Below are 15,180 nucleotides of genomic sequence, written 5' to 3' on the forward strand. Positions count from 1 at the left end.
TTAATTGAAGTATAGTTGACGTATAATACTGAGTTAGTTTTAGAGTCACCTGGCTGGCTCAATGAATAGAGCATGATCTCAAGGTCATGAGTTCAAGCCCCTCATTGGGCATAGAACTTACTTAAAAAAATAATAATAAAAAGGTTTTTAAAAGATTTTAAAAATCTAAATCAGCTTAAAGTATACTACATAGTGATTTAACCATCATGTACATGACGAAGTTCTCACCGTGATACATGTATTTTAGTATTATCAGCTCTTCCCGGTGCTGTACTTTTCATCTCCAAGACTTAACGTTATAACTGGAAGTTTGTACCTCTTAATCCCTTCACCCATTTTACTCATCTCCCCAATCCCCTTCCCTTTGGTGACCAGCAGTTTATATTTATGAGTCTGTTTCTCTCTTTGTTGTTGTTGTTGTTGTATTAGTTTGTTCTCTGAGTCTCTTTCTCCCTTTGTTGCTGTTTATTTTCTCTTATTTTTTAGATTCCACATGTAAATGAAATCATACGGTATTTGTCTTTCTCAGTCTGGCTTATCTTCCTTAGTATAATGACCTCTAGGTTCATTCATGTTGTTGCAAATGGCAAGATTTTATTATTTATTATGAACAAGTAATATTCCATTGTATGTATATATACCACATATTTTTCTTTCATTTATCTACCATTGGGTACTTAGGTTTCTTCCGTATCTTGACTGTTATAAACAACATTGCAATAAACATATGGGTACATTTATCTTTCCCAATTAGTGTTTTCATTTTCATCACCAACATACATGATAGTAAAATTACAGGATCCTCTGGTACTCTCTCTTTAGTGTTTTAAGGAACCTCCAAACTGTTTTCGGTAGTGACTGCACCAATTTTCATTCCCCAAACACCAGTGCATGAGGGCTCCCTTTGCTCTACATCCTTGCTTACTTTTTGTCTTTTTGGTACTAGCCATTCTGAGTATTAGGAAGTGATACCTCGTTGTGATTTTGAGGCCCTTTCTGGCAAATAAGCCCTAGCCTAACAGAATTGGGGGAGGACAGAGATACTTGTTCATCATAGGGATGGAAATGATTTGGTTCTGTCTAGTGGTTTCTTGTGCTGAGTTGAAACCACTGCTTCTGACTTTGGTCTCTTTAATACATGGCTCCTTCCTCTTCCAGAGGCACCTACCACCTCTAACTTGTAGGCATTTTGGTGATTTCTTTTAGGCATAAAATCAGGTAGCTTCACAGCTTGCTCATAGATTTAGCCTCTTCCTGATCTGTTATATCCTTTCTTGTTCTTCCATCTGCTTTCTGGCTTTCAGTATTTCTGTATTACTGTTCATATTTTTGTGGATTTTTGTGCCTTAAAAAATCCCATTATACGCTGGCGTTTTTTGAGGAAGGAGTTAAAATGAAACAGATGTCATTGGTACTCATCATCTCTAATACATTTTGTACTATACATTTTGGCATGATACAACTATACCAAATTAAGCCTGTCTGGTATATTTACCATTTAGTAAAGATAGGGACTACAAGTTATTTAACTGTAGGACTAGGTTTATTAAAGTGTAAGTTAAACTACCATTAAAAAATACTAACTTATGCGGTGGCTCTACAAGACAGACATCACTGGTATATGATAATCCAGAGACATATGGGTGGCTTACGGCCGGCACACTTGCTGTACTGGCTCATTCAGGCCCCACATTTCTTGCATCTTGTCAGTCTGTCATTTCCTAGCAGATGTTTTTGTCCATGTGATCAAAGTCATCACCACATCCATGGCGTAGCTTACAGGAAAGGGAAACAAAGTGTGAAGGGTAGCCTGCTTCCTTTTTAGAGGAAATGGATTGTAAGTCACTCAGAGTGTCAGTTGTAAGCTACCAAGAAGGTTAGAAATTATGTAATTTCTATATGGGGAGCTAGCTGTTTAACCTGCTAAAGCTCAGACGGGGAGACCGAGCAGACTGGACTGTAGAGGATGATGTCATGTTTAATTCTCCCAAGCCATTCTCCCAGACAGGGAGAATTCTTTTTCAGATAGCTTACTAAAATTCTAGATAGGTTTTTGTTCTGGTTTTGTTTTTTTGTTTTTTTGGGTTTTTTTTAAGATTTTATTTATTTATTTGACAGACAGAGATCACAAGTAGGCAGAGGCAGGCAGAGAGAGAGAGAGAGGAGGAAGCAGGCTCCCCGCTGAGCAGAAGCCCGATGCGGGGCTCGATCCCAGGACTCCGGGATCGTGACCTGAGCGGAAGGCAGAGGCTTTAACCCACTGAGCCACCCAGGAGCCCCAGGAGTCTTTATTCAAGTTTTCATGCTTATTTTATGAGATTAGGACCTACCCTAACATTTAATTTAGTGGTTAAGTCAGAAATTTTAGTTTATTTGCCTTTTGTTAAAGTTTGTTTTAATTATATAAATTCTTGCTTTAAAGAATTTATGGTAATATTTGAACTTCTAAAATGGATACCCAAATATTTTTCATAAAATAACATTGATTTCCATTTCTTGTCAGCTAAAATCAAGAGTTAAGAATATGTGAAAGTCATACCACTGTTTTTTGTCTACAAAGGCAATTCAATTTAGTTTTGATTTTCGTCATAATTAAAATTAAAACTTTTACTTCAGATAGAAATCTTCAAGTCAACTTTAGCTGATTTTACTTATATGATGGCTGTCATGAAAATTAAGCTAGATTAGAGAGAGCTGATATTATGAAGTAGAAATCACTATTATGTGATCAAGCTAAGAAGGAAGGTGACCTGTTTGTACATGAAGGGAACGCCATGTTCTTAGGAAGTTTTGTGAGTTCTGTGAAAGAACTGGAATATTTTATTACCTTTAGACGGTGAAAAGTTGTTACATATATTTAATATATTTTAACTGTTCTATTTCTTTTTTCTTTTTATTTTTTTTTAAAGATTTAATTTATTTATTTGACAGACAGAGATCACAAGTAGGCATAGAGGCAGTCAGAGAGAGAGCAAGGGAAGCAGGCTCCCTGCTGAGCAGAGAGCCTGATGTGGGCCTCTGTCCCAGGATGCTGGGATCACAAGCTGAAGGCAGAGGCTTTAATCCACTGAGCCACCCAGGCACCCTAACTGTTCTATTTCTTCTTGCAAAACCTACCAGAATCTTGATGTATAATATTACCTATTATTTTAGAAGGACATTTGGTATGATGTTTGTTCCAAGAAGTTTTTGTTTTTGCATTTCTCATGTACTGATAAACCCTGGTTGAAAGTCCTCTTCTTTTGAGACTTCTGTGGTGTATTGTCCTGAGGATGGTTGTATAAAGGAGATTCTAGTGTAGTAATACATTCTTAAGAGAAGCAACTTAAAAACATGTCCATGTTATCAAAAATCTAAACTCCTCTAATTTTGTTTTATTTTTTAATCTTAAATTAGGCCACAGTGTCTTGTTATGACAGGTGCTCCAAATTCACGCCCAGCTTTACTTCATCTTGTTCATGATTTCACAAAAAATGTTGGTTTGATGATCTGTAGTCATGTACATATGGTAAGTGTTTGTATTGTTTTTTTATATTAAGACATTTTTTGCTCTGTGTGTATAACTTACAATTTGTGGGGCTTTCTGAGTATGAAACAATTTGACAAGATGAATCTGTTGAGTTTGGGGTTTTTTTGAAGCTAGTTATATTCTTCAAAATATTCTTCAAAATATTCAAAATTTTCTAAACAGTCTCAAAACCTCATTTTAGAAAAGATTTTAGAATTTTGAATCTTCATTCTTTTTCTTATTTAATATGAGATTTTACCATGCTACATTTTTCTTAAAAAATGGTTTGGCTAAGAAAAGTAGCTTCTTGGTAAGGAGTCTAAATGAAATACATTATGTGCATTTTCTTACTAATATTTTTCATACTGTTCTGAGAACACTAGGAATGTTTACTACTAGAGGAAAAAAGAGGTTCAAGGAGGTAGATGAATTGTGGTAAATAGCTAACATCTAGTACGAAAGAAAAACAGAATGCTAAATTTCCAAGCTCGAACATTGTTAATTTCCTCTTCATTTGTGTTCTAACCATGAGTACTAACATTACTAAAAATAGTGGTAAACTTTTCACCCAAAAGTCGTTTTCTATTTTTGGCATTTTGTCTATTGAGAAGAATTGCTAGATGATGGGTCACCTGTTCTGCATGAGAAATTGGAGTATTTGTCAAAAGAGCTTTTGTCCCAAACCGTTCTGTGCATCTTGTTAGAAATGTGTGTTGGATGCCCCATATCTCAGCTCCTGCTAGAGTTGCCCTCTCACTTGTATAGACCCAAAGTCAAAGCTGGTCTGGCAGAGAACACAAAGACACTGGCTCCTGGTCCCCCATTAGGACTGGTGGAGTTTTTCAGTTTGTCTCTTGGTTTGGTCAGTTCAGGTTGGGGTTTTGACCACAAGAAATTACAAATGAGGCAATCTTCCTCCTCGGAAAAACAAACTGTATTTTTCCTTTACTTTTTCATGAATAATCAAGGCGTATTCTTAAAACTACTTTTAGATTTTTGCTTTATATACATTTGCATATAACACATTTTATGTGTTGCTTGCAAGGATCAAAATAGAATACCAAGTTGAAAATCTCATTTCCTTAATTCTGTTCTTCATCATTTAACAGAAGTATGAAGAAAAAAATGCATTTATATTTTACAGCAAACTTGCCTTTTCAGTGATATTTTTAGGTTCCTCAGAATTAATAACGCAGACATTGGGGACAAACAATAAATTGGGAAACTTTTTGTAGAAAAACAGAAGGCTCTTACTTTTCTCCATATGATCTCTTCTCCATTTTCAATAATTTCTTATTTCTGTCATTTACTTAGTGTATTGCAAAACTTCCTATTTATGTTTCAGTGTGTATTTCTTCCTCTTCTCTTCTCTCTTTTCATGGTGCCTCCTGTGCCTTAACTGTTCCATCAACCCTATCTTGTCATAATCTTCAGGGCTACAGAAAGAATTCATTGACATGGAAATGAAATGTTCTCTCCCATCCCCAAGGTTTAGGCACCTTGTTTAAGCTAGTATAACAGGGTGATTTTCATAAATGTAGACTGCTTATCTCTCAGTTAAAGGCATTATTAATATTCTTATCCAAAAGGGCCCTCGAAGACAAGCCATGAAAGAGATGTCCATTGATCAAGCCAAATACCAGCGGTGGCTTATCAAAAACAAGATGAAAGCTTTTTATGCTCCAGTCCATGCAGATGATTTGAGAGAAGGTGCACAATATTTAATGCAGGTAAATACGTTACACCTTTCAAATAACAAAATTCAAGTTTTGTGTAAGCTTTTAAAACCTTTTGCATGCTAGGTATCATTCTTCATATAGATAAAAATGGTGTATCTTTTAAGATATCTGTATTACTACTAAGATTTGTGTAATCTGAGTGCTTAAAGAACTGGAGAGAGAGTGTGCTGTTGGTTGGCAGGGCAAAACCTATCTGGAAGTTATCTTAGCCCATTTCCTTAAGGTATTTCCCCGTCATTTTCCACTCTACCTCACTGGGGTTTTTTAAAGTGGTAAGTAATGGCAGTTCTTATGTAATTTTTTAAAATTTCTAGTTCCTTACTATATTTCTATTTATTTACTAAACTTAGACTTCACTTTCCTTTTTGTGTATGACACAGTAGTTACATGGGATTTGAAATTAGTTCTGGAATTAAATGCTAGCATTGCCACTTTCTTATTATGAATTTTTTCTGAGCAAGTTACTCATCTTCTTTGAAACTTAATTTCCTCAGTCAGCCCTAAAGGTTGTGGGAAGAAATAAATGGGCTAAGATACTGTTTGCTATCTTATTTTTGTAGGAATCCCTTTCTTCAAAGAAAGCTTATCTGGAAGCCCATTCACTTTGTTAAAGCAGAGGTGGGAGGCTCAGAGTGCTATCATCCGTGCCCCTTCTGGTTTTGTTTTGTTTTTGTGTGTGTGTGTGTGTGTGTGTGTGTGTGTGTGTGCGCGCGCACGCGCCCCTTCTTTTTTAATGTTTCACGTTTCTCACACTTGATGAGTACAAGGGTAAGAATATCTGAGGTGATCCTCAAGAATAATAAGGGGTGGAAGTGGGCTTTCTGTGGCAGATACAAAGCCTTACTGTAAACTACAGACACCACTTACAATACCACTTAAGACATAGTGATATTGAAGTAGTGATAATTTAATTAATGGAATAAAACAGGAGAAATAGAACCACTCGTATAGGATATTTAATACATGACTGAGGTAACATTAAATCCTGGATGGTCTGGGATAATGAATTATCCATGTAAAAAAATAATGTAACAGATCATTACAAAGACTATACCAAAACTATTTCTAGATGGATTAAGAACTCAAATATGAAAGACAAATTTTTAAACTACTAGAAGAAAATACAGAATACTTCTGTGACTTGGAGGAGGGAAGAATTTTTTAAAATGAGACAGAGAAAATTGAACTATGAAGAAGAGATAAGTATTCTTTAGTTAAAATTTAGAACTTTATGCTTCTAAAAAAAAAAAAAAAAAAAAAAAAAAACCACCAAACCCATGAAAACAAAAATAGGAAACCACGGACCAGAGAGACAACATGTTACTAGCAAAAGAATATGGCCCAGAATATGTAAAGAAATCATGTAAATCAGGAAGAGGGAAATAAAGGAGCAAAAATAAAGGAAAAGAAGAGGATACATAAATGGCAATGGATGTATTAAAACAATACATTGTATCAATTAAAGTAATTAATGTACACGTAATTACATTATTATAATGTATATAATGTAGTAATATAATACAATACATGTTTACTCCATACTCATTAGACTGACCAGAGTTTGGTCTGCCACTTGAAAGTGTTAGGAGCAGTTAGAGCACTTGGAAATCTTGGCACTGCTGTAATAACACAGATGGGACGACCGTTTGGGGCAGCAACCTGGCAGTGTCCTGCAAATTTGAAACTGTGGGAATCCTAGGACATCCCATTCTTACATGTGTACCTCAGGGAAACATACATGTGTAAAGGTTATCTGAAACTGCAGAGCAGCATTATGTGTGGTAGTGACAAAGAGCTGGGCATAAATTCAACAACCATCAGTCATGGTTTTAAAGATCCTGGTATAATCATGCAGTGGAATTCTACATAGCAATAGGGAGAAACTTCGAAAACAAAGAGCATTAAGGAGAATAGCAAGCTAAAATATAGGAACAATATGGGGATACTATAAAATTTTAAATTTTATATGAATTAAAAATGTGTAGATGTGTCTGCCTAAATAATGGAATACATAGTAAAAATACAAAGAGGGCACGAGAAGGAAACAGGGTGTTTGAAGTGTGTCATGTTTATTTTCTTTAGGTAGTGTGGGTACATGATTATTTGTTCACTTTTTTTTTTTAAGGTTTTTTTTTTTAAAGATTTTATTTATTTACTTGACAGAGAGTGATCACAGGTAGGCAGAGGCAGGCATGGGATTGGTGGGGGGCAGGAAGCAGGCTCTCCGCCAAGCAGAGAGCCCAATGCGGGGCTCGATCCCAGGACCCTGAGATCGTGACCTGAGCTGAAGGCAGAGGCTTAACCCACTGATCCACCCAGGTGCCCCTATTCACTTTTCTATGTGAAATTTTTATTATTTAAGTAAATTCCTATCTCTGGTCATAAGGTTGTTTCCACTGGGTAAATCTTACTTGTTTTCTACAATTTATAGGAACATTTCTATAGCATTTCCTATGTATTTAATCAATATTATGCAGGAAATGAGGGAAAATGCTTTCTTAGAGCAGCGCTCCTAAGCTTGAGCTTGCATGGGAATCATCTGGTGGACTTTTGAGAACAACCTGCTGGGCTGTGGCTTAGCAGGTCTGCAGTGAGTCCTGAGAGGTTGCCATTCTGTGACTCGACAGCTGCTGCTGTGCAGTCCACGTCCTGCGTTTTGATATCTGCCTGTAAAGGTTCCTATAATAAAAATGACACTGTTGATGAGAGTGAAGGTGCATTATTCCCATCAGACGTCCCCTAACATGTTCACCCCAGTGGGCCTTGAGCATTTCAGCAGTGTGGGGCAAAGGTGTGATGCATAGAAGAGTGGTATTTTGAGGCTGTCCTATAAACCTGGCATATACCAGCACTTGACATAGATGTCCAAGAGGTTGACTTTATTCTGGTGGCAGAGCTATCTGTGCAAAATAAACTTACACATGGGAGAATTAATCACTGACATCTTAGTATAAATTGCCACTGGCAGTATTTCTCTTTACTTTGTACCTTTTGGAAAGGTGTTGCATCAAATGGCAAATGCCTGTATATCTGTTAGAGATTTATAATCTTTGTCAAAATAGTTTTTTGTATGTTGATTTGTTTCTTCAGTGACTTATGTTATAGTCCCAGAAATGCTGTTTTTAGATGGTTTTCTTAGGCTTTCCTACACCTTTCTCTCTGACTTTTCATTTCTCTATCCCTCATTTATCTAGTTACTGATGATAAGCATTTTAGTTATCTTTAACATTTAAACATCCAACTTTCACAGTAAAACTTGAGATTCAGTTTTTTAAAAAGAGGCATTCTACCTGTAGCTTGCTTAATGAGTCCATTGGCAGTGACACATCAGGACTGCTGACTTGTTTGTATATTTGGATTTTTCATTTCTTTTTTTTTTTTTAAGATTTTATTTATTTATTTGAGAGAGAGAGACACCCAAGAGAGGGAACACAAGCAGGGAGAGTGAGAGAGAGAGAAGCAGGCTTCCCTTCAAGCAGGGAGCCCAATGGGAGGCTCCATCCCTGGACCCTGGGACCATGACCTGAACCAAAGGCAGCTGCTTAAGGACTGAGCCACCCAGGCGCCCCTTCTTTTCTTTTTTTAATGGCAGGAGCCACTAACCTGTCAATCCAATTTTAAACCTTCATCGCAAAGAGGAAAATCTAATAGTTCTTACTGAAAATTCAGATCATAGATTATGATGGCCCTTTAAATCAAGTGGATCTCATTCAGAATCTCATTATAGACATAACTCTACCTTTTTCCAGGACAAAAATGGCCTAGAAGTATACTCTGTAATATATACGGAGTGTTTCTGGCACCTTTCCCCTTCATTAGCCAGATTTTAAGGTAAATGGTCATTTCTTTTAAATTATTCTAAAATAAGTAGACCAAAATAATTTCACATTCCCAATAAGAATATTTGAAATATAAATTATGTCCAGATCCTATAGCAACATCCTAAATCTATGGAGCCATGGGATAATTGCTAATGATAATTTAAAGCCATCACTGTTAGCTGAACCTTTTAACCATCCAGGACAAGGAGCCACAAGTCTACAATTTTTCTTTCTCACTGATTTTTAAAGTGATACAAATCTCACAGCAGTACTTAACTGCATTTAAGTAGATAACCATAATGTTTGGAACTGTTTTTACTTAATAGTGAAATGCAAAAATAAAAGTCATGTACCATTGTGGATGTTAAGTGGTCTTTCTGCTGCAGTAAGAACGGTTATGATACTGCCCAGAAAAATATGATAACAAATACATTTCTCATCAGCAAATTCTGGTGGAAGATGAACAGAAAATATTGCTAAAGAGTCAGAGGAACAAATTACAGGAATGTTTGAAACTAGAGATGAGCTTCAAAGGACTGCATTCTGCCTGATTGGTTTCAATTGTGGAATTCCATAAAAAAATGATTTTTTTATGAACCATTAAATCTGTTCTAGAGAAGACATATTTTCAGGAATAAATGATTCTTTAAAACACATGATGGTTTATGGAAACAAAACGTTACTTGTGAGTGAATAGCTACTTGGATTAGAATTTACAAAGAATTTAGGGATGAGTGATACATTTGAAATTTCTTTGCTCAGTCATTCAGGGGAAAGTTATTGAAATAATGAAGTTGAAACGAGCACAGAGTGCTATGGGATGTTACTGTTAATTTTATAAAAATAAAACATTTTAATTATAATAAGATTGTGACAAAAGTTTGTGATGAAAAAGAAAATAAAAAGAGGATTACAGTGACAACATTTTGTGCCATCAAGAAGTTACTGGTTATCTTGTGGCTTAGTTCTTTAAAAAGCTCTAAAACTTAAAGATGTTTCTTGCTTTTCTTTTACCAAACAAACAAAAACAAAACTGTTTGGGTTAATGGCTATCTTGGTACCTAACAGATAGTTGTAAAAAATAATAATGATTATTTTTTATCTGTCCCTTGAAGGCAAAGAGTGGTTTTTAATACTGAGTGGGGGAAAAAAATCTTATTTTTTGAAAGAAACTTGTGCATGGAGAGAATGTTTTGAGAATGAATTGAAGTTTTATATGGTTAGAAATATTTCTAATTATCCCAAGTCCTTAGGACCATGCGTGGGCCATGGTAAGCACTTAATATATATTTGAGTTAATTTAATCTTTGCAAAACATGATTTAAGTATGTCCTGTTTAAAAATTTGAGTGTGGGGATGTCTACCTGACTCACCAAGTAGAACATGTTGCACTTGATCTCTATTTGAGCCTCACATTGACAGTAGAATTTCTTTAAAAAATAAAAAAAAATAAATGTGACTTCACATCATGCACCAAAATTGACTCAAAATAGATCAGCGATATAGGAGCTAAAACCATAGAACTCTTAGAAAAAAATATAGAGATAAATTTTCATGACCTTGGATTTGGCAGTGTATTATTAGATATGACACCAGAAGCATGAGCAACAAAAGAATAAAATAGATAAATTGGACATCATCAAAATTAAAAACTTACATTCATCAAAGGACATCAAGAAAGTGAAAGACAACCTACAGGATGGAAGAACATAGTTGTAAGTCATACATCTGATGAAGTTTAATATCTAGAACATATGAATTCCTAAAACAGGAAGAAAAAGACCAACAACCCAGTTAAAAATCGGCTAAGGATTTGAGTAAACATTTCTCCAAGAAAGAGCTAAAGATAGCTAATAAATGCATGGAGAGATGCTCAGTATCCTTAGTCATAGGGAAATGCTTATCAAAATCACCATGAGATAACTTTATACTCCCAGGATATCTATAATTTAAAACAACCCCTCTCTGCCAACACCCCCCCACCACCAAAATCAAGAAATGACAAGTGTTGCTAAGCATGTGGAGAAATTGAAATGCATGCATTGCTGGTGGGCTCATAGCATGCTTTAGGTGCTGTGGGAAACAGTTCAGTGGTTGCTTGGCATAGTACGGAATCTGCATATGACCAGCAGTTCTACTCCTTGACATACATGTGAAGAAATTGGAGCAAGGGGCCAAACAGGTTGTTATCTTTGTATGCCAGTGTTGATAGCATTTCTCACAATAGCCAAAAGGTGAGCCTCCATCAACAGATAAATCGATAAACAAAATGTGGTACTCACAAACAGTGGAATATCATTCAGCCCCAGAAAAGAATCTAATTCTGATAGATGGTGTAATGCGGATGAACCTGAAAGACATGATTCTAAATAAAATAAACCAGTCACAAGGGACAGACATTGAGGACAAGTAAATTCAAGTGACAGAAGTATATTAAATGTTACCAGCACCTGGAGGGAGGCAAGAAATGAGTAATTATGGTGAGAAAATTTTTATTTGGGGCTCTGAGAAAACTTTGCAAATAGATAATGGGGTTCAAAAATCTGTGTTTTACTATCTTACAAAAGAAGAGATTCATGGGATTTGGGGGTATGTTAAGCATATTGACTTGCAGCTCTTGATGAAGTTACACAAAAAATAATTTGATGGAACATTTGAGGAAGAAAGTTAGCCACTTCTTAGGAGAAACTTGTGCATGATTGGTCAAAAGAAGTCAGAATTTAGTGGTGGAATTCAGAACTGCAACGAATAATGCTTGCCTTCCATTTGGACTTTTGTTTCTGGATGTTAATGGCTAGCAAAAACCTAAGGATAACACTATCATTATGATTTTTATGAAAGATTAGATATACTGCTATCTTTTTCTTACTAAAAATAGAGAAATTATGGCAAATCATATGAGTATGAAAATGTCCATTTAGAATTTTTTAAAGCATTTATCTTCAATTTTTGCATATGTTTAATCATAATATATGATAATGTAATATATATAGTTTATTAACATGCGTGAATTAGATACTCAAGAGTTTTTGCTGATAAGGGTGCACAGCTTAAAAATGTTTATAGTCTATCCATTTGGAGGATTAGATCCTTTAAAAAATATTTTGCTGAATAGTATATCTTTAAAGTTATATTTTTCCTATACTTTATTTAGGCTGCTGGTCTTGGGCGTATGAAGCCCAATACACTTGTCCTTGGATTTAAGAAAGACTGGTTGCAAGCAGATATGAGAGATGTGGATATGTACATAAACATATTTCAGTAAGTATCCTTTTAACTCAGTAACTTGACTCAGAAAGTGAAAACTTGCTGGTTTTTGAAGCCTTGTTTGCAAAGGTTTCTCATATAGTCTCTTCTAGTAGAAGCATAAGAATGAACAATCCGATGAGGTTATCAGGTTTTCAGTTGATTAGCTATTAACAAAAATTTTTGATTGAGCTTTCTATGTCACTTCATACATTCATACATTCACACACGTATACAAATGAACACACACGTACATACTCTGGCTTCCCATTTAAGTTAGGAAGCTTTTTCGAGTCCTTGTAGCTATTGCTGAGCAGATTTCCCAGTGTTGTCAGATCCATTACCTTCTATTACATCATTATAATATCTGGAGCTGAGAAAGACATATCATCATTGATATGACCCTCAGAAGTTTTAGTTTGCTGTCCTTGGAAACTGGTTTTGCAGTTAATTGATTAATGCATTAGCTCATTTATATTTCTTTTTTCTTTTTTTAGTGTACTTACATGAGTTGCTTTTCTACTCTTGAGTGTAAATTCTGGGTCTGCTATTCACTTGTTAGTGGTATTTCAAATGAAGGATACTTATCAGTGATCATAGTTGTGTTTAACATGACTTCAGCTGCCTTTGTAAGGATTGTTTAATGCATTCTTTTTTTTGTTGTTGTTACTTTGTCTTTTTTTTTTCTCTTTCTGATTTTAGTCTGTTTATGTCTCAATTGATTTTTTATGAATGCATCTGCTTAATCTACCGCAAATGCTTTTGGAACAGAGTTATTTAATAAAAAGAATAAGATTTCTTTTTATTTTTGCCAGATTTTCTTCTTAATTTTGAAGTACTTCCTTTCCTAGTATTCTGGAATTTGCTTAACGGGTCTCTTTATCTCTCTCATACTGCTTTTTAAAGAATAAAGGGGACTTTTCACACCACCATCTTTTTAAAAATGTTTTATTTTAATTCTAATATAGTTAACATACCAGTTTTAACATATTAGTTTCAGGTGTACCATAGAGTGCTTCAACAATTCTCTACATCACTCAGTGCTCATCATGAAAAGTGTCCTCCTGAATCCCCATCACCTCTTTATTCCATCCCCCTAGCGACTGTGTTCTGGCAACTCTGTTTTCAGTGGTTGAGTCTATCATACCAACATTCTTTTTTTTTTTTTTAAGATTTTATTTATTTATTTGACAGACAGAGATCACAAGTAGGCAGAGAAGCAGGCAGAGAGAGAGAGGAGAAAGCAGTCTCCCTGCTGAGCAGAGAGCCTGATGTGGGGCTCGATCCCAGGATCCTGGGATCAAGACCTGAGCTGAAGGCAGAGGCTTTAACCCACTGAGCCACCCAGGTGCCCCGTTTTTGTTTGTTTGTTTGTTTGTTTGTTTTTCTTTAAGGTAATCTCAACCAAACGTGAGGTTTGAACTTAAAACCCCAAGATCAAGAGTCACATGCTCTACCCACTGATCCAGCCAGGTGCCCCACACCACCATTCTTGATAGAAGAAGAATGTTTTCTTATTAAAGCTGCTGGTAAAATAGAACTGTTCATTTGTTCTTATAAAGTATTCCCTTTATGTACAAACAATTGTCCTTTTTTAAAAAAAAAAATTGTATTTGGCAAAGTAGGTCTTATGACCAGATTCAAATCTTATTTCTCTGAAGTTTGATCTGATTACCCTTAACTCACCGGAGTTATTTCCCTTACTGGAACTCCCATTGGAACCATACTTACTTACCTGTAGCATATAAGACAGTTTTGTTTTGTTTTCTTTCTTTTTTTTTTTTTTTTTTTGTATTAAAGACTTTATTTATTTATTTATTTGACAGAGAGATAAAAAGAGAACAAGTATGTAGAGCAGCAGGCAGAGAGAGAGAAGCAGGTTATCCACTGGGAGAAGCAGGCTCCACAGGGAGCCTGAGGCGGGCCTCAGTCCCAGGACCCTGGGATCACGACCTGAGCCGAAGACAGCTGCTTAACTGATTGAGCCACCCTGGCGCCCCAACAGTTTTGTTTTCATAGCTACCTTGAAATAACTTTGAAGGATCAGCCATAATCCTATAAAGAGATTTAAAACACCTCTTTAGGGGCGCCTGGGTGGCTCAGTGGGTTAAAGCCTCTGCCTTTGGCTCAGGTCATAATCCCAGGGTCCTGGGATCAAGCCCCACATGGGCCTTTCTGCTCTGCAGGGAGCCTGCTTCCTCCTCTCTCTCTCTCTGCCTGCCTCTCTGCCTACTTGTGATCTCTGTCTGTCAAATAAATAAATAAATAAAATCTTTAAAAAAATAAAAAAATAAAATAAATAAAACGCCTCTTTATATTGATTAGTAAAGTATACAATGAATAAATACTTTACCCAAATAATTCTTAAGGGCTCTTAGTAAAATTAAAGCCCTGTTGGACCTTCAAGTGCTGTGACTGTTCTTTAGCTTTGGGGTTATTACATTTTTGTAAGCCTCATTTCATCCTACTTTCTAATTCTGCCCTGTGTATTTCTGTATATATGGGAATTTGGAAAGGAAGGACGATGTAAAAGAAAGGTTAAATCATGTGGGCCATCCTCCATGGGCTGTGCTTTTTCTTTCTCAAGATGAAAGACCAGGGAGATGGAATAATTATTACAGAAAATAGAAAAAGTGACATTTTTATAAATAATTTTTACACTGTTGTAGTAGCTCATATGGGAACACTGAAAGAAAGGGATCTTTCTGACTCAGGAACTGAAGTGAATGTTTGAGAGTCAAGTATTACTCTGAGTATTGTACAGCAGGCAGCAATTAAAAGATAGGAAAATAACGCTCTCTGGTTTTCCAGGGCCGTGGCGACTGATGGCAGTTTTAAAACAATAATATTTCTTATCCTTTTATCT

At 35.7% G+C, this 15,180-nt stretch overlaps 1 protein-coding gene across 2 annotated transcripts in view; it reads left to right on the forward strand.

The window, feature by feature from the left end:
- SLC12A2 (solute carrier family 12 member 2) overlaps nt 1-15,180 on the forward strand; it is a 113,210-nt gene that overhangs the window by 79,345 nt on the left and 18,685 nt on the right. For both annotated transcript variants that reach the window (XM_032851969.1, XM_032851968.1), the window contains exons 16-18: nt 3,397-3,508; nt 5,098-5,238; nt 12,223-12,329. In XM_032851969.1, coding sequence (XP_032707860.1) covers nt 3,397-3,508; nt 5,098-5,238; nt 12,223-12,329 — 360 coding nt within the window. The remainder of the gene's footprint in view (nt 1-3,396; nt 3,509-5,097; nt 5,239-12,222; nt 12,330-15,180) is intronic.

This window comes from Lontra canadensis, unplaced genomic scaffold (assembly GCF_010015895.1).
Source record: "Lontra canadensis isolate GAN:19392208 unplaced genomic scaffold, GSC_riverotter_1.0 scaffold5, whole genome shotgun sequence".
NCBI classification, from domain to species: domain Eukaryota; kingdom Metazoa; phylum Chordata; class Mammalia; order Carnivora; family Mustelidae; genus Lontra; species Lontra canadensis.